At 44.4% G+C, this 27,359-nt stretch overlaps 1 protein-coding gene across 3 annotated transcripts in view; it reads left to right on the top strand.

Moving 5' to 3' along the window:
• Positions 1-18,687: 18,687 nt before the first annotated feature.
• LOC121651190 (tumor necrosis factor receptor superfamily member 14-like) overlaps positions 18,688-27,359 on the top strand; it is a 57,573-nt gene continuing 48,901 nt past the window's right edge. Inside the window, exons 1-7 of one of the 3 annotated variants that reach the window (XM_042003174.1) lie at positions 18,688-18,835; positions 22,114-22,229; positions 22,974-23,067; positions 23,316-23,441; positions 23,642-23,797; positions 23,894-23,981; positions 24,072-24,473. In XM_042003174.1, the coding sequence (XP_041859108.1) occupies positions 22,188-22,229; positions 22,974-23,067; positions 23,316-23,441; positions 23,642-23,797; positions 23,894-23,981; positions 24,072-24,210 (645 nt within the window). In that variant the 5' untranslated portion in view covers positions 18,688-18,835; positions 22,114-22,187 and the 3' untranslated portion in view covers positions 24,211-24,473. Of the gene's footprint in view, positions 18,836-22,113; positions 22,230-22,973; positions 23,068-23,315; positions 23,442-23,641; positions 23,798-23,893; positions 23,982-24,071; positions 24,474-27,359 lie in introns of those variants that run through there. The other 2 variants (XM_042003171.1, XM_042003172.1) reach the window with 2 other exon arrangements.

The raw sequence follows: 27,359 nt of genomic DNA on the forward strand, positions 1-27,359 counted from the left end.
AAGCAATCAGACGGCCACCTGCTGTGGCTCGCGTGATTTTCATGAAAGAGGCAACGGGCCTGTTGGTAAAAGCACATAATCAAGTTTTCCACGGTACTGTGCCTACCCTCCATTAGGAGGTCGTACCGCAACATGGGACGCGGAACGTAACGCTTAAACCTCTTCCCGTATTTGTAACCGACCACGACCATACAGTTCTCGCCCATCATATATTCGGTAGCCTGTTCCAGCATGTCACGTCCCAAAGAATCCACGTTGCCGTTGCTGCGTCTACACAGCCTCCTTATGTCGTTGTCCTGGACGAGAACAAACGTCAGCACGCCTTCGGGGGAGATCCACTCCTTGGGCGGCCTGTAAAACGTAACGTCCATGTCCACGTACATCAGAGCGTTGCCGGTCAGAACCGAAGCACGCTCGGGGGTACACATGCCTCTCACGACCTCTTTGAATCGGGCAGCCTCGTACATAGCCATTTGCCTCAGGTAGTCCATGAAGTATACCTCGTTGTATTCGGCAGGTATCCGCTCGTACGTCTCCGGAGGATAAAGTTCGGGTAGGTCTTCCAGGCATACGGCGAGCAGATTTTCTCCTCGGACCTGCCGGAGCATTTCACGCTCGTTGGTCATGCGCCATCGGGAGTAGAACAACACGTGCACGTAGTCGAGCATGGTCTTGGATTGGTGCCTTATTTTAGAAACATAGTCATGTTTCTCTCCCGCTCTGCCCGCTGGCAGAGGACGTCCAAACACGCTGGCCCACGTGTACATTATTATGTCGGGTGTTAGAGTTACGTAGTGATCGGGAATCTTATACTGAAAGTTTTCCAGCATATACCTTTTTACGCTCTCTTTGCCTCCGACAATGCATGACGAGGAGGAAGAAGAAGAAGAAGAAGAAGAAGAAGAAGAAGAAGAAGAAGAAGAAGAACAAGAAGCCATTATGTGTACTACTGGGACAAAAACTCAACTGTGGGGGCCTTCTATGTAAGCTGTGTCCTTTAAGTATCTACATGTAAGCCCGCCCTCCCCCTTCTGTTATGTGGGCAGGTTTTTTGTGGTAAGATGACAGCAGGTTGATGTTCATGGTGCTGAAGGAAACAACGGATCTGAAAGACAGAAAAAAAATAAATAAGTAAAAAATAAAACTTGAAATGTTGTTGTTGTTGTTGTTGTGAAAGATTTTTGTTTTTGGGGTATTTCAAATAAAGTTAACGTGCCCACAACCACCACCACCACCACCACCAACAACAACACCACCACCACCACCAAGTCTTTGTTGTTTTCGTGCTCGTACTAATTGCACCTGGATTCCCAAACTACTACTACTACTACTACTACTACTACTACTACTACTACTAGAGCTATGAGCAGAACTAGAGGACCAAAGACGGTCCTGGACCCTAACAAAGAGGATAAGGTTGAGCATCAAAGCAAGGAAGAAGAAGAAGAAGAAGAAGAAGAAGAAGAAGAAGAAGAAGAAGAAGAAGAGGATGAGGAGGATGAAGAGGATGAAGAGGATGAGGAGGATGAGGAGGATGAGGTGGAGGAAGAGGAGGAACAACAACAACAACAACAACAACAACAACAACAACAAACGCTCGTCTCGAGAAATGGACAAATAACATGGTACACGTCTCCGTTGCAGGCCGACCGGTACAGTGGCTGCGAGGAGAGTCACGGTGGTCTCCGTGACGATAGTGATGATGATGATGATGATGCTGCTGCTGCTGCTGCTGCTGCTGCTGCTGCTGCTGATGCTGATGGTGATGGTGATGACCACCAAAGACAAAGGAAAAAACAGCACCACCACCACCAACAACAACAACAACAACAACAACAGGGACCCACAGAGTACGCAAGAGCTCGCATTCGGGACACGGTTTCGGCCTTTCGCCTCTTTCTAACGTATGACATGGAACGGCTTATACTAGACAGCACAAACGCCGCGGGTCTGCGAAAATACGGCATACAAAGACAAAACGGGAGGACCGTGAAGAGACCGAGACTCCTCGCGGGCGCAGCGGCAGTAGACCAGGACAAAGAACAAGACAAACGACACGAACAACATCAAGAAGAAGAAGAAGAAGAAGAAGAAGAAGAAGAAGAAGAAGAAGAAGAAGAAGAAGAAGAAGTTGATGATGAAGAAGAAGTTGAACAAGACAAACAAGAACAAGAACAAGAACAAGATGATGATGATGATGATGATGATGATGATGATGATGGAAACCAAGAAGAACATGAAAAAGAAAAGCGAGGTCCGCGTGGTGGTGGCGGCGGAGGTGGCAGTAGCAGCGGCAGAAGCAGCAGCAGCAGCGGCAGAAGCAGCAGCAGCAGCAGCAGCTGGAGAGAGATGGACGCGGTGGATCTGCGAGCGTACGTGGGCCTGCTCATTCTGGCGGGTGTGTATCGCTCTCGAGGAGAGGCCGCGGCCAGCCTGTGGCACGCAAAGAGCGGACGCCCTGTCTTTCGCGCAACCATGCCGCTCAAAGTGTTCTACTCGTACTCGGCGGCGCTGCGTTTTGACGATCAAAGTACCAGAGCGGAGAGACGCGCCACGGACAAGCTCGCGCCCGTCAGGGAACTGTGGGACATGTGGACGGAGCGACTCTCTCTCCTCTACGAGCCCGGCTCCGAAGTAACGGTGGACGAGCAGCTGGTTCCGTTCCGAGGTGAGTGGAGTGGAGTGGAGTGGAGTGAATGAATGAATGAATGAATGAATGAATGAATGAATGAATGAGTGTTATGATGATGATGATGATGATGATGATGATGATAATAACTATTTTTTTTATCGTCTGTGTCCTTTTCATTTTTCTTTTTTCTTTTTTCTTTCTTTTTTTTTTGTTGTTGTTCTTGGACATCGTTTTTTCCGCCTTTTTCTCTTCAATGACCACCATCACCACCATCACCACCACCACCACCACCATCACCACCACCATCACCATCATCATCACCATCACCACCATCATCACCATCACCATCACCATCACCACCACCATCACCATCACCATCACCACCAACGCCACCTCTCACAACACCAGGTCGTTGTCCATTCCGCCAGTACATGCCCAACAAACCAGCCAAATATGGAATCAAATCGTGGGTAGCGTGCGACGCCAGGTCCAGCTACGCGTGGAAGATGCAAATCTACACAGGGAAAAGACAAAAACAAAAACAAACAACGGAGGCAACAACAACAACTGTGGCTGCTGCTCCTGTGACTGTTGCCGATGCCGCTGCTGCCGCTGCTGCCGCTGCTGCTGCTGAGAAAAACCTGGGCACCAGAGTCGTGCTCGAAGTGACCGAGGGACTCAGGGACCGCAACATCACGTGTGATAATTTCTTCACGTCCTACGATCTCGCTATGAAACTCCTCTCTCCGGCGGACCGCAACAACACCTTGGTCGGTACGCTTCGAAAGAACAGACCGGAGATCCCGGCCGCCTTGCTCGCGGTCAAGGGCAGGCAAATCTTTTCTTCCCTGCACGCGTTCACGAGCCGAGCCGCGCTCGTTTCTCACGTAGCTAAAAAGAACAGAGCGGTGGTGCTGCTCAGCACGCGCCCCGAACACCGCCGCAGCAGCAGCAGCAGCCGCCGCTGGAGCGCAGGTGGTGGGCGTGATTCTTCTTCTTCTTCTGAGGAGGAGGAGGATGAGGAGGATGCAGCAGCAGCAGCAGCAGCAGCAGCAGCAGCAGCAGCAGCAAGAGGCAAAGAGGGAAGCGCAAGAAGAGAAAGAAGAGGAGGAAAGCAACAACAACAACAACAACAACAACAACAACAACGAGTCCAAAAGCCCGAGATCATCCTTAGCTACAATCGCAACAAGGGAGGCGTAGACAACCTTGACAAATGCGTAGCCACGTACAGCTGCCGGAGGATGACCTCTCGCTGGCCCGTGGCCGTTTTCCACAACATCATCGACGTGTCTTGCTACAACGCCTTCGTGCTGTGGCGAGAAATCAATCCGGATTGGTTACAGCGCAAGCGCAACAAGAGAAGGCTGTTTCTGGAGCAGCTGGGACTAGCGCTCGTGGACCCTTTGATCCGACGCAGGACCCACATGCCCCGCGGGGCTCCGGCTTCAGCTTCCATCGTCGTCGTCGCCGCCGCCTCTGCCTCCGACAACAACAACAACAACAACAAAAACAACAACTCTGCCTCCGCCTCAACCAAGAAAACCAGAACGCTTGTCGAGCCTAGGAGGGCATCGGCAGCAGCGTCGGCAGCCACAGGAGCAGCAGCCACAGGAGCAGCAGCCACAGGAGCAGCAGCATCAGCATCGGCATCATCATCAGCAGCAGCAGCAGCAGCAGCAACAGCAGCAGCAGCAGCAGCAGCAGCAGCATCACAACAAGAACGAGAACAAGAACGAGAACGAGAACGAGAACAAGAAAGAGGACGAGGACGAGGAGGACGAATACCAGGACGAGGACGAGGAGGAATACGAGGACGAGGACGAGGACGAGCGTCTTGTGTTGGGGAGACTACGAGAGACCCGGAAGAGTATCCGAACAACAACAACATCGCACCTACTACAACATCCTCATCCTTGTGCTCAGATGCCAACGTTGTTCACGTCGAGGAGGAGCAGGAGGAGCAGGAGCAGGAGGAGGAGGAGGACGCCGCTGTCTCCGCCGATGATGATGCAAACACGTCCCCCGCCACAGCGTTGCCAGCGGCAAACAAAAAACAAAAAAGCAAAAGGAAACGATGTCAGATATGTCCCTGGAAAAAAGATTGTAAAACGGTAAATGTGTGCTACGCGTGTAAGAGATATGTGTGCAGAACCCGAGCGGTCATGTACTGTCCGTCTTGCTGTAACGCAGATGCGGAAACTTCAGCGGGAGCGGTCGTAGCGGGAGACCAGAGAAAAAAAAATAAATGTTAAAAAGAATAAAAATAAAAGAGAAACACAATAAATCATTGCAACAAAATCATGGTCCTTGTGTTCTTTTGGGTTTCCTGACTGACAGCAAAAAAAAATAAATAAATAAATAAAAGTACAGAAAAAAAAAAAAAAAAGGGATGAACTCCAAAAAAAAAAAAAAAAAAAAAAAAAAAAGAGGTCAGAGAGCTAACACGATCCCAAAGGCAAGAAAAAGAAAAAGAAAAAAGAAAGAAAATCAAACCAAATAAAGTATGAGATAAACCAAAAGCCTGTGGTATACATTGAAATGAGGGAAGAGAGCACAAGGGTTAATACAGCGTTGCTTAAAGATCCCGACTTTATCAGCTACTTCACAAAAGAATGGACTATATACTTAGAAAACAATGACAAACCAGGAGTCTCAGCATGTGTTCTGTGGGAAGCAGGGAAAGCGGTAATGCGAGGCAAAATCATCTCTTTTGCGTCACATAAAAAAAAGAACAAAAACTCAAAAATATTAGAATTAGAAATAAGAATTATATATATTATATTATAATTAAGAAAAAATCATTAGAGGACGCCTACAGTGCTTCACCAGATGAACCAATGATGAACCAAATAAGGAAGCTAGACTGGAATTCAATGAAACAATCAACAAGAGAACAGAATTTCTGGTGCAAAGATTACGCTTGGAGACATTTGAACACAGTAATAAATCCGGAAGATTTTAGCTAACCAGTTAAAAATAAATAAGGAAAAGTCTACCATATCGGCTGTTAAAGATTCAATAGGTAATATTACGCATGACCCAGATGCAATAAACAACATCTTTAGAGATTTCTATAAAACTCTGTATACATCACACTTAGATCCATCAGACAATGATATCCATCATTTTCTTAACAACATAGATCTTCCAGGTTTACAGCAGGAACAAGTCACGGCCTTAGATTCCCCCCTCACAGTGGAGGAGCTACATGAAGCCCTTAAACATATGCCCTGTAAAAAAGCCCCAGGTCCGGATGGCTTCCCAGCAGAGTTCTATAAAGAATTCTGGTCAATACTGGCCCCATCATTTTTCAAAATGGTGACACAAATAAAGGAAAATGGTTACTTACCCCCAAACATAAACTCTGCCACCATTACTGTACTATTAAAACCAGGTAAAGACCCCACAATACCATCTAGCTACAGACTCATATCACTGATAAATGCGGACCTTAAAATTATTTGCAAAGCATTAGCTGGAAGGTTAGAGAAAGTAACTCCTCTCATTATACACCCTGATCAAACAGGCTTTATAAAGGGCAGATATTCCTCTGTTAACATGCGGAGATTAATTAATATAATAGATTATTCTACCATCAATAACCTGGAAACAATAATAGTTTCTTTAGATGCAGAGAAAGCTTTTGATCGTGTTAACTGGAAATATTTACTAGCTACTTTAAACAGATTCGGCTTTGGCCCATCTTTCATTAACTGGATTAAAATCTTATACAGTTGTCCTAATGCGGGTGTTAGAACAAATGACCAAACCTCTCCAAGTTTTAATCTACAAAGGGGTACCAGACAAGGTTGTCCACTATCTCCCTCACTTTTTGCTATATTTATTGAACCGCTAGCCGCTGCAATTAGACAAAAGAAAGCTATTAAAGGCATTCAGTCCAAAAATATATTTCATAAAATAAGTCTTTATGCTGATGACATCTTACTATTCCTCCAGAACTCACAAACCTCTCTATCTGAAACAATCTCACTAATTAATAAATTCTCATCACTGTCAGACTACTCCGTTAACTGGTCTAAGAGTACAGTTCTACCCATCAATTGTAGCTTTCAAAATCTACCCAGCATCACCTTAAAATCAGGTAACATTAGATACCTGGGTGTAAATATTCCCTCCAGGCTCTCAGAACTAACAAAACTTAATCACACTCACCTTCTTAAGACTATAGAAGATGATCTTGCTCGCTGGAAATCTCTACTCATTTCACTCATGGGGAGAGTTGCCACCATAAAAATGATGGTTCTACCCAAAATCAACTATTTGTTTTCTATGATTCCCATGAAGCCCCCCTCTACCTGGTTTAAATTGTTTGAATCACACATCTCCCGATTTCTCTGGAAAAATAAACCACCCCGGATCAGTTTAAAAACTTTACAGAAGCTGAAAGATAGAGGAGGATTAGACTTGCCTAACTTTCAACATTACTTCCTAGCTAATAGATTGCAATATGTCCTAAAATGGCTCAAACCTAGTCCACTAGATGACCTGTGGATGAATGAATGAAATGAATGAAAAATGAATGAAAAATACTTTATTAATCCCTTTGCAGGGAAATTCATGTTTTCAGTACAACCCATCCAAGACTAGACAAAACAACATATGATGACACAAACAGAACAGGCATACTGACGGAGCAGCCATTTCTACAGCGCTCCTTGTCTTAGATATAGGTGAAAGGTAACATTAGGGGGAGTAAGATGTAGCTGGAGAGGATAAAAAAGGCATCTCCACACTGGGCCTAAGGGCCCATTGTTGAGATACAAAAACACTCCTCAGTACATAAAGAACATAACTCAGACAATCACAACATCAGAAACACGTGGCGGGGAGGGGAGGGGGGGTCTCCCATCGCAGCAAGTGCAGGCGCAGCTACATTCTCAGAGCGCGTCCAATGAACCCACTGCCCGGGAGTGGAGGGAGGTGGAAGGACAGCAAGGCAGTGAATAACGGGGAGGTGTATCTGTAGTGGTGTACTTGAGTGTGGTGCGTGTGTGTGCGTAGAAGAGAGCATATGAACTTTGCCCCAGTTCTCCCTCACAGTCTCTGCCACCTGATGATAGTGGGGCATCCTTGAGGGCTGATCCATAGACATAGAACAAACATTTTGTGACAATTTGGAAATTTCTGATCTTCCTTTTTTCAGCTTAAGTATAAAAAAGCAAAAGTGCTTTAAAAGTGTCAACATCAGCACTTCTCTGACAGCCTGGTAGGAATTTCTCAAAAAAACCAACTCCTACTACTACTACTTAAAGCAATAGAGGATGATCTCTCACGGTGGAGGCGCTTGCCCATATCACTCATGGGGAGGGTTGCCACAGTTAAAATGATGGTTCTATCTAAAGTAAACTACCTGTTTTCAATGATACCCACTAAACCATCCTCCAATTGGTTTAAGTCACTGGACTCACATATATCTAAATTTTTATGGAAAAATAAGCCATCACGTAGCAGTCTAAAAACTTTACAACAGACTAAAGATAGAGGCGGATTGGAGCTACCCGACTTTAATCATGTTTTCTTAGGCAACAAGCTGTAGTATATCTCCAAATGGCTTAAACCTAGCAGTCTGGATGAAACATGGTTAGATGTAGAGCAAGCATTGTGTGAGGATGTGTTTATCTCTGACCTGCCATTCATCAGCTTAACCATCAAAACACATAAGTGTTTTAAAAGCATCAATATCAGTTCCTCCTTAGTGGCTTGGTGGGATTTTCTAAAAATAACCAAATCCTCACTTTTTCCATGTAAGTTTACACCCCACTGGAACAACCCTGATATCCTGCAAAACAAAAAGCTTATCAATTTTACTCAATGGAAAAATAAAGGAATAAAACAGTTAGAACATATAATAGAAAATGGAAACTTCTTATCATTTAATATTCTCACTTCACAATATGGAATCAGTAGCAAAACATTTTTAGAATATTACCAGCTTAAATCTATTATATGTAAAAAATATACCATTAATCAATTAAACTTACAGCTACCTATTAGGGTGGCAGAATTCATGAATCTCAATGCCCCAAAGCTGTTATTAAAAACATATAGACTATTATCTAAACTAGAAGACTCAATCTGTCTTCCAACTTCAAAATGGGAGGGTGACTTATCCAGTAACTTTAATAAAGATAAATGGTCACAAATATGTTTAAACACCTTTAAAATGACTAAAAATTCAAATATGCAACTAATACAATTCAAAATTCTGCATAGAACTCATTATACAGGACAAAGGATGTTCAGGATGGGTCTGTCACAATCAAACATCTGCACACACTGCAATGAAAACACACCAGATAACTACCTCCATGCCTTGTGGTCCTGCACACCTGTCTGCAGGTTCTGGCTTCAGGTATGTGTGGACATGTCAACATGGTTTAAATATAATATTCCTACAATCCCCGCACTATGTCTACTAGGTGACTTGGGTGACATTAATATGGCAATTAACTCTGCACACATGATACGCACAGCATTATGCATCGCAAAGAAAACTATCCTTGTGAACTGGAAAAACAAAAATAATCTGTGTATTCAGCAGTTTAGGAATCTCTTAGTTGACCACATCAGTAATGAGACAATGTCTGCCTCCTTAAAGAACTATTCGGCTGAATCTCATTCCTTCTGGCCCCCTGTGCTTAGTTCCATCACTTAGTGTAGGTGGAGGACTGTGACCTCGTTGTTATGGGGGTTTGAGAAATGGCCGGGAGTGACTGGTGGTTGCGGGTTCTTTGTGGTTGCCCGTGATGCGGGACAGGGCTGCTCTGCGGTGGGGGTGGCTCTGAGTCTGGCCCCGTCGGGGGCTGTGGGGGCCAGCAGTTGGAGTCGCCTCGTGGCGGAGGGGGAGGCCACTGGTGGTGCCTGGGTTGGTGGACGTCGGTCCTGAGCCGGGTGGCCGGGCTATTCTGGGGCGGGCTGGGTAGGGGTTCTGGGCTCTGGTGCCCGGGGGTGGTCCTCCTCCCTCCGGGGTGGTGGGCTCCGTATGTGCCTGGGGTCTGGGCCTGCCCGGATGTGCTGCAGTGGTGTGGGTTGGTGCATGCCCTGGTGTCTGGTTGACACCCTGGGACCCAGGGTATGGCCCGGGGGCAGGGGGGGTGTAGGGGTTTGAAGGAGGGCTGAGTGGGATTCGGGGGATTATAGGGGGAGGTGCTGGGGTGTGAGACAGGGATGCTTGTATGTTGTGTGTGTGTGTCTATACTTCAGATGTTTGTGTGAATGGGGGGGTATGTTTGTGTGCGTGCGTATGCATGTGTTAGGATGAGTGTCTGGGGAGTGAGAGTGGGAGGGTTGGATGCTGTGCGAGTGTTTATATCTTTTGGGTGGGGCTGAGAGGGCATTTATGAGTTAGGATGAGCGGGAGTGTGCAAGGAAATAGGTGTGTGCATGTGTTTCTGTATGTGGTTGGGGCGGGGTTAAGTGCACTTGTGGGGGGGGGCCTGGGCGGGCCTGGGGGTGGTGGGCCGTGGGTCTGCCGCTGTCCCCATCCTCTCATTCCCCGTTAGGGGTGTGGGAGGGTGGGAACTTTCTGGGGTGGGTGGTGGCTCACTGGCTGCGGTCCCTGAGTGGCCCGGTCGTGGGGGGCGGCCTCTCCTGGCCTGACTTGCCCTGGGGGGCCTCCTGGGGAGCAGGGGTGCCTAATGCCACTAAAGGCTCATCATCCAGAGGGATGGGGGGGGGGGGGGGGTGCGCTGGTGGGCTGCTGGCTCTATGGGGGTTGGGGCTCGCTGTCCGCTGGTCTGGGGTGTCCCCCACGGGGCATTGTGGGAGGGTTGTGTGTGGCGTGATTGTGTGGTGGTGAGTGATTGTGGGTGCGGCACGGGGGAGGGTGTGAGTGTGGGGTTATATGGGGTGCAGGTTGAAGTAGATGGGGAGTAGGGGGAGGGGGCCGATAGCACCCTGGTTCCCGGGGTGTGCGGATGGAACATCGGGGTGTGTGCTGGCCTACACCGGGTGGCTGTCTGGGGGGGCCTGGTCCTCCTAGGCATGTTGCGGGCCCTCTGCCTTTGGGGGGTGGGGCGGCCGCCTCTGGGCTCCTGGGGCCCTGGGCCCTTCGCTTGGGCTGCCCTGGGTGGGCCGGTCCCTGGCAGGGCCGGCGGCTGCTGATCTTGGCCTACTGGGGCCTGTGCCCCTGGACCGTGGGGGGCTCTTGCTGGGGCTCTCCTCTGCCGCCCTTCGGGTGGGGCTGGAGTTGTCTTTGTGGTGGGGTGGCATGGGTTGGTGCTCCGGGTCTGCTGCTGAGGGCCCGGCCCAGGCCCTGGTCTGCCTCTGGCCTCTGTGGAGGCGAGGTCGCATTTGCATGATCTCACTCACCACTCTTCATCACTGATTACACCTTGTTTCTCATGCCCTGCATGCTGACACAGTCACTGAATTGTCTACTGGATTTTTAATACTAAGCCATAATTATAAAAAAAAACAACATTTTTTGTATTTTTCCTGTGAGTTAGTATCTGGTCGCTGTTATGTCTTTTTGATTTGATTTGGTTATTATTTAAAAACTCTTAATGACTGGCAGCCCTGTTTTTTTTTTTTTTTTTTTTTTGTCTGTTTTTTTTCTGTGTGTGTGTTTCTGCTTTTGTAAAAGTTGTAGGAAATGTTCTGGTGTGTTCATGTACAGGTGTAACAGTTTGTTGTCTGGTGATGGTGTGGATTGAAGGGCCGTTTTCCTTCTGTCTGTGATCTTTTTGTCTCCTTTCTTCTTTCCCTTTTGCTCTTTTTTGCTATTTTCCATCTTTTTCTGTCCCCTCCGGTTAGGTCCAGCAAGATTACATAGATTCCGTGATTCAAAGTAAATAAATAAATAAATTAATCACATTATCAAGAGGAGCCTTACCCATAGGCCTCCCCTTGGCAGAGCAAATTTGTTCAGCACGATATAGCAACCAGATTATCATTTTGCTTGCTATGATGCTGGACAGGACAAGTTAAAAAAAAAAAAAAAAAAAAAAAAAAAAAAAACAACTCCTCAATAATACCATGTAAACTCACACCCATCTGGAACAATCCTGATATTCTACTAAAAAATATGCTAAACTTTAACCAATGGATTAACAAAGGAATTAAATACTTTGAACATATTATCCATAACAGAAACATTTTATCTTTTAATACACTCTCATCACAATATGGGATTAACATCAACAGATTCTTAGAATATCAGCTCAAAACCGTAATACACACAAAATTCCCCTTCACCGAACAGATCTGGAACTTCCACAATAGTAGCAGATTTTATGGACCTCTGTACCCCCAAATTACTTTAAAAAATATACAGATTAATGTTAAAAATAGATGACTCAAATTCCCTACCTGCTTCAAAATGGGAGATAGATTTATCCATCAATCCTAGTCAACCATTTTGGCTACAAATATGTCTTAATGCCTTTAATATGACAGACAGCCCAAATTTACAACTCATAACATACATAGTCCTCCATAGAACGCATTATACAGGACAAAGGTTGTTCAAGATGGGTCTTAATCACTCCGATATCTGCACACAGTGCACAGGTAACACAGCAGATGATTACGCTTTATGGCTTTGTGCACCTGTCCAGAAGTTCTGGAATAAGGTTTGTGAGGATTTATCAACATGGGTTAGATGTAACATTCCTGCATGTCCAAAACTTTGTTTACTGGGTGACCTAAGTGACATTAATATAGACACTAACAAAGCACATATGGTCCTCACGGCCTTATGTATTGCAAAGAAAACTATTCTAGTGAACTGGAAGTCTAAAAACAATCTAAATATTAACCAGTACAGAAATCTCCTGTTGGATCACATCAGTCTAGAGACTGTATCGGCATCCATTAAACACCAATCAGTTAACTCTCAGTCTTCCTGGACCCTGCTGATTAGTCACATCACGTAGTGGGAAGGGGTGCAGGGCTCTAGTCGTTCTGTGGGGGTCGGGGGTGGGGCTGGCTGGGGGTCTTCGGGCTCCATCGGCCCTGGCCGTTTCTCTGGGTCCGTGGTCGGGGGGGGGGCCATTGGGTAGGGGACGGTATGGCTGACTTGATCCGGGGCCTTGGGGGCCTGGGGGCTGGTGCTCACTGGGGGTGGGCCGGGGGGCGACTGGGGGTCCGGGGTGGTTGGGGGGCTGGCCTGGGGCTGGGCGGCCGGGTTGCTGTTGTAGGGCCAGGGGGGGGGGGGTGCCCCGAGGTCTGAGGGCTGCCTCCCTCCAGCTCGGTGGGCCCTTCCTGGGCCTCGGGGGGGCTTGGTCGCCCTGGGCATGCCATCGGGGTCGGGCTGATCCGATGCAGGGCAGGTACCCTTGGGATTACAATGTGTCTGTTGGGTCTAAGGGAGGGGTAGGGGGAAGGGGGGCGGCGGGAGTCCTGGTGGGCAGTGGGGAGGATTAAGGCTCATGGGGGTGGAGACTGCTCTCCTTCTCCCTCTCTCCCCTCCCGCCGGGGGCTCCTCTCCCAGTTGTGCCCCTCCCTGGGCCCGGCTGGGACGGGGATCTCTCTCCCAATTGTGCCCCTCCCCGAGCCCCTCTCCTCCCCTCCCTTTATGACCTCTCTCCCCCCGATTTTATTTACATGTTAGACACTACCACATTTAACAGTACTGCACTACACACATAACACACACTCACACACACTGAGGGAGTCCTGAGGGGGTCCTGCTGCCTGGCAGCAGTGGGACCCATCACCATCTCATGGCTCCTTCCAGTTTTTAATTGCATTATAAATAGCCCATACTCATGCACACACAACTCAGGCTGGGGGGCAGGGGGGCCGGGGTCTTCCTAAGCCCTCATGTCCCGGGATGCACTCGGGGCTGCGGGGGGTGGAGGTTCGGTGCCTGCCTGGAGTCCTGTGCGAGGTGCTACTGGGCGCCATCTGCACTGGGGGCTGCCCTCGGTGCAGCATCAGGGGGCTGGTGAGACCCCAGGGAGAATGTATGTGGTTGTGTGGGTGTGTGTATGTGGAGAGGGTCGGATCTGGGGTTCACCAGGCCCTAGACTCCCTGGGCTGCCCCTGGTGGGGGCGGGGGTGGGGAGGGGTGGGGGATGAATGGGTAAGGGTTGGGAGGGGCGGGGGACCTGCGGACATGTTCTTGTCCCTGGGGTGCCTAGCCTTGGTGTTGGGTTGGCGTGGCCCACGGTGGTTTTGCCTGGGGCGGTCGGGCCCTGTCGGGTTCCTGGGTGGGGCTCTGCTGGGGGGAAAGGGTGGCCCTTGGGCCTGTGGGGCACCTGCCCTCCGTGCGGCCCGCGCCGCAGCGCCCGGCGCCCGCTGGGCCTGCTCGCCATCGCCCTGGGCTGCCCGGTGCCCCTGCCCCGTCGCGCCGGGGGTTCCGGTCTGGGGGCCCCTCTGCTCTGGTCCAGGTGGGCCGCTGCTCTGTCTGCTTTGGCTGTCCCGGGCTTGGTACTCTGTGGATCTGCTTGGCCTTTGGGGCCTCGGGCTCCCCCCGTCCTTCGCTGATGCTTCGGGGTGCGGCGGGATTGCGGCCCCCTTGCAGGTACACATTTCGTCCTTGTTGCATGGCTACACATGCATATTAACACGTGCATGCTCACAAACGTGCTCGTTTCTCCATCCGCTTCTCACTAGATGTAGCTGATGTTTGTGTGTTGGTACGTTTATCTGCAGGTACGTTTGATGACTATTGTAATGTTTTATATCATCATCATTCTATCTTTATTTCGGTATCATGTAGTACTGTGGTAGTTTATGTTGTTGTTTTTTTTGTGATATGTTCTGGGCAGCATAGACAACTGTTATTTCCACATTTTAATCCTGTCCTTTTCTCCCTTTTTTTTCTCTCTGTCTTCCTCTATCTCCCTGTCAGGTTCGGCACTGACATATAAGACTAAAGAAAATAAGATTACAATAAAAATAATAAAAATATCAAGGGCAGCCATGTATATAACATGTCTACCTTGGTAGAGCAAATCTGTCAAGCAAAATATGGCACACAGACCACCGTTCTGTATGTTGGGACGCTGGACAGGACAGGGTAAAAAAAAAAAATATTCAGGACTCGGGTAAAAACACAGGATGGAGTCTCATCATCTCACAGTGCAAAGTATGAAACACAAAACCAGGAAAATACATGTTAATATCCATGTTAGGAGATAAATATGTCTTTTTATTAGAAAACAGGCTGTTAGCTGTCACTCTAAATGTAGCACTGTTTCATTCATTCAATTTATTCTGAGAAACAAGAATAAAAAATCTGGTAAAAATGAGACGTTTGATTGATGTTCTTCTAGACAAACTTTTTATGCTCCCTGGTCCTTTTCCTGTCTTCCGCAGCTTCATGAGCAGCTGGAGTTTAAATCCCTTTATTCATAAATGTTGTTAATCAATAATCTACATCAAGGAATACAACATCTAAATCTGTAAAGTCCACTTTTCATCATTTTGCATGACATTGAGCGTCTTGTGTGTTTAGTATCAAAGCTGACAGTCAGGAAGCAGCTTTACCTTCCAAACACTTGTTTCAGCATCAGTTCATCACAGGTTTGTTTCTCTGTGAGGCTTTTATGGACAGAAAAGTCACGTTCTCATGTTTAATGTGATGTGTTTAACTTTCACCTCCTCCCATCTGAATGTGTCTTTCTTTCTTTTTACCCTCCGTTTAGCCTCGAGTTTCTTTTCATATTACAATAATTTCCAGTATCATGTAGCATCAGTCTGCTGTTATAGATGAACATAAAATGAAATCAGCACATAGTAAAAACATGAAATGTTTCCTAATTTGTGATGAAACCACAAGTAATAAAAAAACTTCTCTACTTGCCATGATCTGTGGGTTTAGGAGGTTTAGTTCTTATTCTGGGGTGTTTTTAGTTTCTAGTGTTTATTTTGTAGAGCTGTTTCCCTTCTGTATTCTGTGCTTTACTTCCTGTTTCCTGCTTCCTGGTTTTCCTTTAGTCATTGCCAGATCATCATTGTTGCTTCATCTTTCTTTTGTTAACCTGGTAGTTTTTCCCTCCGTCTGGTTTCGTTTCTGTTTATACTTTTAGTTTGTTGGTGTAAGCTGCTGCAGCAGTGCCTTTTGTTGTGGATTAATAAACGGATTCCTTCATCCGCCTACCTCCTGCATCAGGGTCCCGTCTCTAAACACGTCTAAACAAGAGGAAAACTCTAGCAAATAAAACAGGACAGGGTTTAAAAAACTAAACAGACCACAGAATAAGAAGTAAAACACACCTCAACCCACACATCATGACTTCTGTTAAAATAGTTTCTCATGTATTAGTCAGATATGTCTGTGTATAACTCAGGTTCTGCTCCAGGAGGAGGTGATCACTTCTCTTATAGTAAAGATTGGAGGTTCAACATTTAAAACCACAACATAAATACACATAAAGCTATTCAAGCTGCTTTAAGTACAAACTTGGCTTTTATACCAGGACAGTTAGCTAAACACAGCTAATACCCCTGAACCGTCTTTTCTTTTAGTAATTTATTCATTCCTGATATTAAGAGATTTAGAATTATTACCTTCGTTCATGATTTTAGATTCACTGCTCTGTGAATAGAGGGAAGAGTTTGAGAACTAGAAGTGAAGAAGACGAGCAACCAGGAAGCAAACAAAATGGCTGCAGTGAGGACGTCTGAGCAGAGGCTTGTTTATTTGTCAAGAGATTAAAATGTTAAACAAGCTCTCTCATATGTTTTATTTAAATAAACAGCAGAAATAAATCAGTTTATATCTGAAGACACTCTCCAGTCAGCTAGTCAGAAAACAAAGTTAACCACTGAAACAAGACGGGCCGATCTGAACAGAGCCGGCGGCTAAGACGGGCTGGAGATAAAATAAAGGGATGTTTACAGAGGAAGGCAGGCAGGCAGCACCAGACTCCACCTACAAAGAGTTTCTATTTTAATGAGTCAGTGTCTGGGTCTATAGTTTTAGAGATGAAAATTCACCTAGGAATTTAATGTGGGTAGTAAAATTCTGCACGTCTACAGAGGTGACTAAGCATGTGATGCAGGAAAATGGTTTATCTGAAATTCAAACCATGACTCAGCAGGTTACTCCTGCTGTAAGAAGATGCTAATTAATGTCTGACAGGCCGAACTAACTAGAAACCATCTGCTGTATAAACACAGAAGTGAGACTCACTAACTTCCCTCTTTATTTAATGAACAGAAACAGATCTGTTGTGGATCTCAGGTCACATGGAACTGGTTAGACCAAAAAGACATAATAAAGAAAGCAAAGTGAAAAGAAGCAACAGGAAAACGGGTGTTTCTGTACAGGCTGCTTAGCTTTCATCCTTGTTACCATTCTGTCCACATCATGTCATTAAATCAGGTTTAGTAACTTCTCATCCAGTTTCATCCTGAACTCATTTTAATTGAAGGTTCATCATTTAGTTGTTTTCTAGAAAAATCCCACATTGGATTAAACTGCTGCCATCACCACCACTGATTGTATCGGTGACGCTTCACAGTCTCCCAAGAAATTAGCATCATCCATTTCTGAAACATAAATTATGTAGAAAACATTTTTCTTGGCTGCTCAGTGGTGTGGTGGTTAGCTCAGCTGCCTTCCAGTAAGAAGCTTCCTGGTCCAAATCTCAGCCGGGATATTTCTGTGTGGCGTTTGGATCTTCTGCTCGTACATGTGTGGCTTCTCTCTGGGATCTTTGGCTCCATAAAAAATGGCCGATGCCACCGTCATGTCTTCAGGACACATGAGAAAAGTGTCTTCTTTTCTCGTGTACCTATGCATGAAATCTGTACGCTAACTTTTACCTTATCTAGATTTTAATCATTTTAATTTAATTTAGGATTTTATTTTGTTATTTGTTGCTGCCTTTTACTACTTTTAATGCTTTCTTTGCACCATCTGTAATGATTTTAATGTTGTATGTAAAGCACTTTGAATTGTCTTGTACATGAAATGTGATGTAGTTATATTCTGATTATAGGCTCGGTTTTATAGGCTCGGTTTTATAGTTTTATTAAGTCACTGACAAATTCTCCTTTTTGTAAACAGACAACTGTCATAGATGTTCTTGTAGAAGAAGATGTAGAATAAATGCTGCAGTTAGACATTTAGTCATTTTTAACGGTTATTGTACAAAGCAGCTGAATTTAACAACAACTATGTTTATATATATATATGTGTGTGTGTGTGTGTGTGTGTGTGTAATATATTAATAATGTATTTTGTCTCTTTTTTATTTGATTGTAATAATTAAAGTGTTGGACAACTTTAGCCACCTCTCACATTAGTTTTCATCACAGATGAGTATAATTTATTTCCATCTTTCTGAGCTAAAGAATAAATAAATCAGATAAACATAAAACCAGAACTATCTGAAAATGTACACGTGTTCTTTTTATAAGACTTTTAGAGAGCGTCTCTAGAGTGCTGCTGTAGTTTATTTCTGTATTACCAACCCTCATGAAGCACATCTGTGCTATCATTACATCCTACACCTGCAGGCCTTTTAACACATTTAAAACTTTTCACATCTCGTTATCTTATTATTAAAATCTGGTTTTTCTACATCAATGCTGACTGTCAGAAAACATTTTACTGAGTTTATAGACCCTCTAGATAAGTAGATTAACACACTAAGACTGAAAAGAAAAGCTAGTCTCAGAGGTAAACCTGAAAGAAGCAAATGCAAAATTCCCCTTAGTAACAACCTAACTTCTTGTGGGAGGGGTTGGAGGAGGACGATAAGTAAAATGGTGGGTTTACATCAGAAGACTTTGAAAAGATTTGAAAAAGACTCTTAGAAAACTATCAGCTCACATCTGCTGGCATCTAAAAACCAGTGTTTAGAGTTTTTACTCTCAGACTGAGATGTTACAAACACTGTGAATCTTGCAGGGTCACTATTTACAAAACTACAACCAGATTCTTTTAGCATGTTTTGTAATATGTTGTACAGTTGATACACACACACACACACACACACACACACACACACACACACACACACACACACACACACGACTGATAGTTTTATGACCTTTGGCATCAGTAAATGTAACGAGAGGCATGTTCTTCCTGTGGGTGGATCGTTGGTGAACAGACTTAATTCTTTCACTTCTTCTTATTGACTGGATCGGAACTTATGTTGCTCGTCTGAAAAATGTTTGATTTATTTAGTATTTTTCTTGCAGTCCTTCATGTTTCTGAGTCGACTTGAACGTGACGCAGAAATCTAACATAGTGGAACATCGTTTAAACTATCAACAGTAAGTACCGACATATTTATTCTGTTTGTTCGTACATGTTCAGTTCCAGAAAGGTTAACACATTATGATCAAGATGAGAACTGGTTGTTTTATCAACAGCAGCTGTGCTTTTTTATTTCTTTTTAAACATGAATGTTAAACGTTAGATTATTTGCCCTGGAGCGTCCAGCACTGGTGTTAGGGACAGTCAACAAATGACTGGTTTTCTCTAACTTTTAAATTAACTGACCATATGACCCAGTGTCTCCAAAGAAAAGCAAATAACACATATTTTGGGAGCCAAATCTTTTGAATTGCTTCATATTATATTAGAAATTTATATAATACACTGGGGAAAACAAATTAAAAATCGAGGTGTCCCTGAGCAAGACACCGAACCCCAAATTGCTTCTGATGGGTTGTGGTTGAACGCCTTGCATGGCAGCTTCCACCATCTGTGTGTGAATGTGTTTAAAAGTAGTCCCTGTCTTTTAAACAGGACTCAAACCAGTTAATTACAGAGCCAGAAAGTCCAGCCCAGTTTAGACATCAGAACAGTTATTTAGTGTCAGGAAGTTGTGTAGCTGCTGGAAGACAGCTTTTTCTAGAATCTGACTAAGAAAGGGGAGATTTGATATCGGCCTGTAGCTGCTCATGAGGGACGAGTCCAGGTTTTTCTTTTTCAGTAGTGGCTTGATGACGGCTGTTTTTAGGTTTGAGGGAAGACGCCTGAAAGCTGAGACGTGTTTACAACCTGGAAGATATCTAAGGCCATGCATCCTGAAACATTCTTAAAAACCCGGTTGGCAGGGCGTCAAGACAGCAAGTGGTGGTTTCCAGATGGCCGATGATCTCATCCAGGTTTTTAGAACTGACTGGAGAAAAGTGTGTCATAGTGTTCATGTCTCTGAGTGGACACAGGGACATATGTCCTATTATTAATATTTTCTGACAAGTTTAGCCTTTAAGGAAAACAATTACTGTAAATAAAACATGTAAAATGCTTAAATACAGACTTTATGTGAAAATGTTGTTCATTCAAACTATTATTTTATTAACCAAACATCACATTTGTAACTAATCATGTTACTTCATCTTTACAGCAGTAAAAGAAAAGTTTTCTTTTTTGTTTCTGGTTTCATTTTAAACATCATTAAACATGTTCCTGTCTACACCAAAGTTAAACAGTTTTATGTTTTTATTTGTTCCATTAAAAGTAACGTACGTTATGACGTACCTTTACAGCCCTACATAATACGGTATAAACAGCAAATACCCAGAGCTCTGCTGTCCTGGTGTTAAATTACAACGAGTCTTTTGTTTGAGATAAAATGTCAGACGTGTGTGTGTGTGTGTGTGTGTTTGACCTGATTTAGTTTATGTGTTTTTAAAATGGGAGAGCTCTCTCAATTTCAGCCTGTTCAGCTTTGTAAAACTTTCAGTTCATGTATTTAATGACCTGGTTTTCCAGATAATTCTCCAGTCTTGTGATCTGTCGTGTTGCAACATAAAAATCTGCTCAGCAGGTTTTTTTCTCCATGATAACAAACCTGACTTGATAAGGGGTTTTCCAGAGGTCAGACTTGTTAAAATAATGTATGGTAACAAGAACTAACACAACTTAAACTCATGTCTTACAGTCTGTTGATGATGTAGGAAACTAGAATGAAAAGAAGCAGATTGTGTGAAATGAATGTGAACTGTGAACAGGTCAGTTAGTTACAACCTTCATGGCTGAATGATTTTCTAAAGAAAGCAAGTCAAAGGTAAAAAGCTGCTGCTGCATGTTTTCACTTTAAACTGCTCTCAGAAATCTGACTGTAAACCAGATTATTTTACTTTTACTTTCAGTAATAGAACCTCTGCTGGTTTGTGTATAATTTCTAATGGTGAACAAAGTACACAAGTTCATTACCTACAACAGTAAATACAAGGCCAAAGGTTTTATTTTGTTCTGAAGACCTTTTACTTTAATGCTGGGAAAGAACAAACCAGAGAAGAAGAAGAGGAAGAGGAAGGGAATAAAAAGCAGAAGAAGAATGAAGACAAGGACAACATCTGTAGAATTTACACACTTTTTAAGAAAGACTATATGTGAGTATTTAGGGCGTGTTAGGCTGTTTATAGAGACGCATTACCGCCGTCAACCAGGGTCAAAACGTGGACATGAACTCTTAACTTGACACTGCCCCCTTGTGGATGAACTGACTTATTACCCATAGAAACATAAAGACACATAGAAGCACTAGCTTCTAGCCGGGCCGGGGCGGGCAAATGACCGGGCCCTTTAAACCAAAATAATAAAGCTCGTAATAACATCATTTTACAATACAGGAACCAGATTATCATTTTGCTTGCTTTGATGCTGGACAGGACAGGTTAAAAAAAACAAAAACAAAACATCATCTTACAACATACACATGCAGGCTTACAAGTTTCAGCACCACGGAGAGCGACTATGCAGAATTTACACACTTCTTAAGAAAGACTATATGTGAGTATTTAGGGCGTGTTGGGCTGTTGGAAACAACTTTATAGAGACGCATTACCGCCACCAACCAGGGTCAAAACGTGGATATAAACTCTGAACTCTGCACTGCCCCCTTGTGGATGAACTGACTTATTACCCATAGAAACATAAAGACACATAGAAGTATGAGGGCGGTGACGTACGACACAACTGTCTGTCTGCTGTGTCGAGTATAAATGAGCCTTAATGCTGTTGGATAAAGAACACGGTGGTCTGAGGAAACAAGTATTTTATTCTAAAGTAGCATCAGAATCTCTCTACCAGCCACACAGGGAGTCAAATCAGGAATAAAACAAACCTCCACTCTTTCTTAGCTACGTGCACAGCAAATATTTAAACCACAACTAATCACTCTTCATTAAAAAGGCTCAAACATGGTGTTAAGATGACCACCAGTGATGGAGAACGTTATCTTTCTCTGTTATAAACATGATGCTAGTACAGCAGCTCTTCATGAACTACCTGATCTGAGAGATGTTTCCTCTGCATTCAGCCTGGTGGACATGACGTTCACGTACGACAGCATCACTGTCACATGAACCAAAACAAGCAGAAACTGCACAAAAAGACAAACACTGGCTGTTTTTGGGTTTAAAAAAGAAAAATAATCAGTAGTGATGATAAAAAACTGGCAGTCAAAAGTACTATATTGTATTTCATATGTAGTAGAGTAAAAGTACTTTCCCAAACATAACACTGAAGTGAAGTACTGGTACTGAAATAGATTTACTGTGACCGTCTTCCTCTGATCATTTCTGTGTGTTTGCAGACATCGACCAGCAACGTTGGATTTTACATTCATCTCGTCCCAAAATCTCCGTGACCTTCCAGCTGCTTTACAACATGATTTTAAGAGGAAAACTTCAGGCGGCTGCATCTGTGCTGGTAAAAGATCTGTTGTAGTAAATAAACCTCCTCACAGCAACACTCACTGACCATGTTATTAATACAAGCCGAGCTTTTCCTGCTCTGATGAGTCAAATATTTATTACAGACTGTGTATTTGACAGAATCATTAATCTAACAAACACTTCTGAGTTTTGTTTTTCCTCTGATTCTCTCTGATTAAGAAAAGTTTCAGTTTTCAGCACACCTGACTATTAATGGGTCATTAGCAGACTTGTGCAGAACTTGTCAGAGTCCATTTAATTAGAATCGGGTGTGTTGCAGCAGGGAGACATCTAAGACCTGCAGGATAGTGGTCCTGGAGGACCAGGGTTGGAGACCACTGCTCTAGGGTGTGTGAGGGTGTCAGAATGACCTCTGGTAAACATGCAGTTTCCAGCGGACAGTAGGAACAGAGGAGCATTTCTGCTGCAGTAAAGCCAGCGCTCCATCCATGATGCAGGAATACCTGCAGAATCTTTGGCTGCTGTGGGTATAAAAGGAGAAAAACTGATGGTGTGGCCACCATCATCTCCTGACCTCAACCTTGTTGACAACCTGGAGCATCTTTAACAAGAAGGTCTATGAGGGTCGGGGGCGGTAGACCTAAAAACAACAACTTTAGGAGAATAATAAACACAAACAGCGTATGATGTTTTAATTAAAATGAAAAATGTGGAATATTCTGGCTTCATTAATAGTAATTCTGTCATTTTGAGGAATTTTCTTTTCTTACTTTTACAGGTTATTGTGATGAGAGCCTTTTCTGTCCATACTCTAAACTGCCATCCATCTGAGTATGAAATAGGGAATGAATGCTGTCCCATGTGTCCCCCTGGTAAGAGTCCATTAACCAGCTCTTTCACTGTGGATGGTGCATGTATGCTCCAGCTCTCACACTCCTGCTGCTGCTGCTTATGTACAGCTGGCTTTTAGAAACTGTACATTTGAACTTGAAATCATAAAGTTAGAAATAAACATGATTGTATGTTGGACAGTAGAGCTTGTGAACCAAAACTTTAATACTATATATTTAGCTCCAATGAAATAAGAATATCAGGAATTAAATATCTGTTTTTCCAACAGGAACTCGAGTTAAAAGTGACTGCACAAGGTTCAGAAGTACGTCATGTCTGTCCTGCACAGCTGGATCATATATGGATAAACCCAATGGACTTAAACAATGTTCTCCATGTCGTATCTGTGATTTAGGTACATTTTACTTGATACTTTACTTTTTCGCTCCAACGAGGAAACCAAATGTAAACTGTGTGAAATATAAAGGTAATTTTAAATCATGTTAAATAAGTTATTTTGTTGGAGTTTCCCTCGTTTAAAATGTTTAAAGTTAAATAAAATCATGTTGTTCTGCATCATATAACAGAATAAAGTGTAACCTCTGGTGCTGACAGGTGGTGGTCTGAAGATGGAGCAGCCGTGTACAGTAGCATCAGATACTGTGTGTAAACCAGTAGAGGGATTCTTCTGTATCCACTCTACAAAGAGCAGCTGTGCAGCAGCACAGAAACACAGCAGCTGTGAACCAGGACAGTACATCAGTACAAGCGGTGAGTTTTTCTCCACGTTCACATTAGAGGCCAGTTAGATGAAAGTTTCTGTGCAGCTGAATGAAGCAGCTTGATGGTATCATTGTATGTGTGCAGGAACATCCTCCTCAGACACTGAGTGCTCCGACTGCAGAGATGGAACATTTTCAGATGGAGCATCTTCATCTTGTCAGCCACACACACAGTAAGACATGAACACATTTCATCTCTAAGAACAGCAGGAATCTGTTGTATTTCTACATTCTTCTGTAAAAATCTCCCTCTGTCATTTCAGATGTGAATCTAAAAACCTTCAGCAGATAAAAGCAGGAACGTCTTCATCTGATGCTGAATGTGGAGAAAAAAAGTTCCAGTTTGACAAAAGTAGTTGTTGGGATCATTGTGGCTGTTTCAATATTACTAGCGATGGTTAGACTTTTAATTCTCTACAGAAAGAAGAAAATATCCCTAATATGTGGTGAGGACAGTGGATGTTGTATCAGATGCTAGTATCAGAGGGTGCTCCGAAATATTTCAGTACCCCTGAATCTACATTAAAATATGACATGTATGTATCAATGAACATAACATTACAACATAACATTAGAGATTATTTCAGTGTGCATTTGAGGCATTGTGCCAAGAAACTAATTTAGTTCTACATGTAAGTAGTATATATATAAAGTAATTCACATTAGCCTGTTTCATTACAATGTTAATACTTGTTACGTCCCCCTTTACGTCCAGGGGTCAAAAGGACTATAACACAGGAATGGCCGGACCAAGGGTAAATGAAATACAATAATGTTTATTAACAAAAATGGGTTCCAAAACACAAACAACCCTTAACCGGCAAATAATACAAAACAAACAAACTCAAAGTGTCCCTGTCGGGTATTTAACAATTATTCTTAATTCTACTTCGTAACAAAAGAAACACACAAACCAAAAATGTCTCCAAAACGGGCTACACACGCTCACAGGCGGACTAATTAACAAACAAAATAAACACCCGCTCTCAGACAGACTTCTATCAAAACAAAACCAAACTCCTAACAAACTAAACACAAAAACCTCCTTCTTTCAGGCAGTGACGGTACTAAAGCTCAGAATACAAAAAGGTATTTATCACTAAACCAAATCTCTAACTCGCACAGAAAAGTCTCTAAACCACACAATCCACAATCCTTCTCAAACTGGCAGGCATGTGTCCCACAGTCCACAGCTGCCACAAATGATGGTGATGATGCTGTCTTAAAGGAGGCCTCTTCTCCGGATTGGACAGCTTGTTTGGGGAGTGAGGGGTAAGGCGGCCAATCAGGGATCAGGGGAGGCGGGTGCTGGGCGTTCTCCACTGTCAGCGTCTCCAGCAACTCTCTCCTGGCTGGCTAATAAGCCGGCGGGCGTCACGCTCCCCCCCCCCTTAAGACATGACTTCTTAGACATGTCAGTCTTCACCACCTGCATACACCATTTTTCACACAATGCAAAGTTTAAATCACACATATTCACATTTCTCTAAACCAGGCATGTCAAACTGGTCCAGCAAAGGGCCGTGTGGCTGCAGGTTTTTGTTCCAGCCAGCCAAGAGCACACAGTTTGACCAATCAGCTGTCTGAAGACTTAGATCAGTTGATTGAATCAGTCAAATCTGGTGTGCTGCTGCTTGGTTGGAACAAAAACCTGCAGCCACACCTTTGCTGGACCAGTTTGACATATGTGCTCTAAACCCTGGAGAGGGCATCAGCAAAGAGATTCTCTGCTCCCTTTTTGTGATGAATCTCAATGTTGTATTCTTGCACGATCAGTGCCCAGCGCATCCGCCGCTGGTTGTGATTGTACATGCGACTCAGGAAGGTAAGCGGGTTGTGATCGGAGAACACGCGGACGGGCACAGGAGAAGAGCCCACATAAACCTCGAAGTGCTGAAGCGCCAACACCAATGACAACGTCTCCTTCTCTATGGTAGAATAATGGAGCTGGTGCCGGTTGAACTTCCTCGAGTAGTAACTCACGGGATGGTCAATGCCATCAGGACCGGTCTGCAGAAGCACGGCACCCGCCCCCACAGCACTAGCATCTACATCTAACTTGAAGGGCCAGCCCAAATCCGGCGCCCTTAACACAGGAGCGTGTGCTAATAAAGCCTTTACACTTTCGAACGCATGTTGGCATTCTGGAGCCCACTGGAATTTGTGTTTGGGACTCATCAGCGTTGTTAACGGATCAATTACTGTGGCGTAATTTCTGCAAAACGAGCGGTAATACCCGGTGACACCCAAAAACCTGCGCAATGCTTTACGAGAGTCAGGGACAGGGTAAGCTGCCATAGCTGCTATTTTTGCGACTTCCCCCTGTCCCACCTGGCGACCCAAATATGTGACAGTGGCTTTTCCAAATTCACATTTAGCTAAATTCAGGGTCAAAGACACATCTTGTAACTGTGAAAATATGTCAGTCAGCGTAGCCATATGTTCCTACCAGGTATCCGTATGAACGACCACGTCGTCTAAATAAGCACTTCAATGGGGAACATCTCCAAATAGGGTGTCAAGTAAACGCTGAAAGGTGGCTGGGGCGTTGCACATACCGAACGCCATCACAGTGTACTGAAGAAACTGATCCGGGGTCACGAAGGCAGATATCGCCGATGCCCTGTCTGTAAGGGGAACCTGCCAATTACCCTTCAGTAAATCTAACTTACTCACAAATTGTGCTGAACCTACAGCATCAATACAATCATCTACCCGCGGAAGGGGGTACGCGTCAGGTACGGTTACCGAGTTCACTTTACGGTAATCCTTGATGAACCGGGGTGATCCATTGGGCTTCATCTCTACTAAACAGGGGGAACTCCAAGCGCTATGACTGCGCTTCGCCAAACCGTGTCTTAACAAATACTCAGTTTCATTTTTCATTAATGCGCGTTTGGTTGGATTGGCACGGTACAGATGTTGCTTGATGGGGACAGCCCCTTGCACATCAATGTCGTGTTTGACAATGGTGGTTTGTGTTGGCACGTCATTGAACAAACCCGAGTAGTTAGAAACTAGACTTAACACATCGGCCCTTTGTTCTTTAGACAGATGCTGCAGCACTGCCGGCAAGGCTTTCAGCATCTGGGAATTTGGCAGACGAGGTGTTAACACGGCCTCTACTCACGGGGGGGAGTCCAGCATCCGTTTTAGTTGAACCGGTTACCACTAAGGCAACACTATCCGAAATATCACCAGAGTTTTGTTCGCTCACCACTTCTGTTTCACAGGACCTGTACGGTTTAAGAATGTTGACATGGCAGACTCTCGTCTTCCGTTGCCGATCGGGAGTCGCTATTATGTAATCAGTGTCACTTAGCTGCTTGCGAATAACATACGGCCCTGAAAAGCGAGCAGACAGGGCAGTACTGGAGAGAGGGAGCAACGCCAAAACCTTCTCTGCTTCTCTAAAATGTTTAGTGACAGCTGTTTTATCATACTTGCATTTCATGGTACTTTGTGACTCTTTCAGGGTAGCTGCTGCGAATTCACGAGCGTGAATAAGACGATTGCGGAAGGTTGTCACAAAGTCTAGAACGTTAGGGTTC

The sequence above is a fragment of the Melanotaenia boesemani genome, chromosome 13 (assembly GCF_017639745.1).
Source record: "Melanotaenia boesemani isolate fMelBoe1 chromosome 13, fMelBoe1.pri, whole genome shotgun sequence".
Taxonomy (NCBI): domain Eukaryota; kingdom Metazoa; phylum Chordata; class Actinopteri; order Atheriniformes; family Melanotaeniidae; genus Melanotaenia; species Melanotaenia boesemani.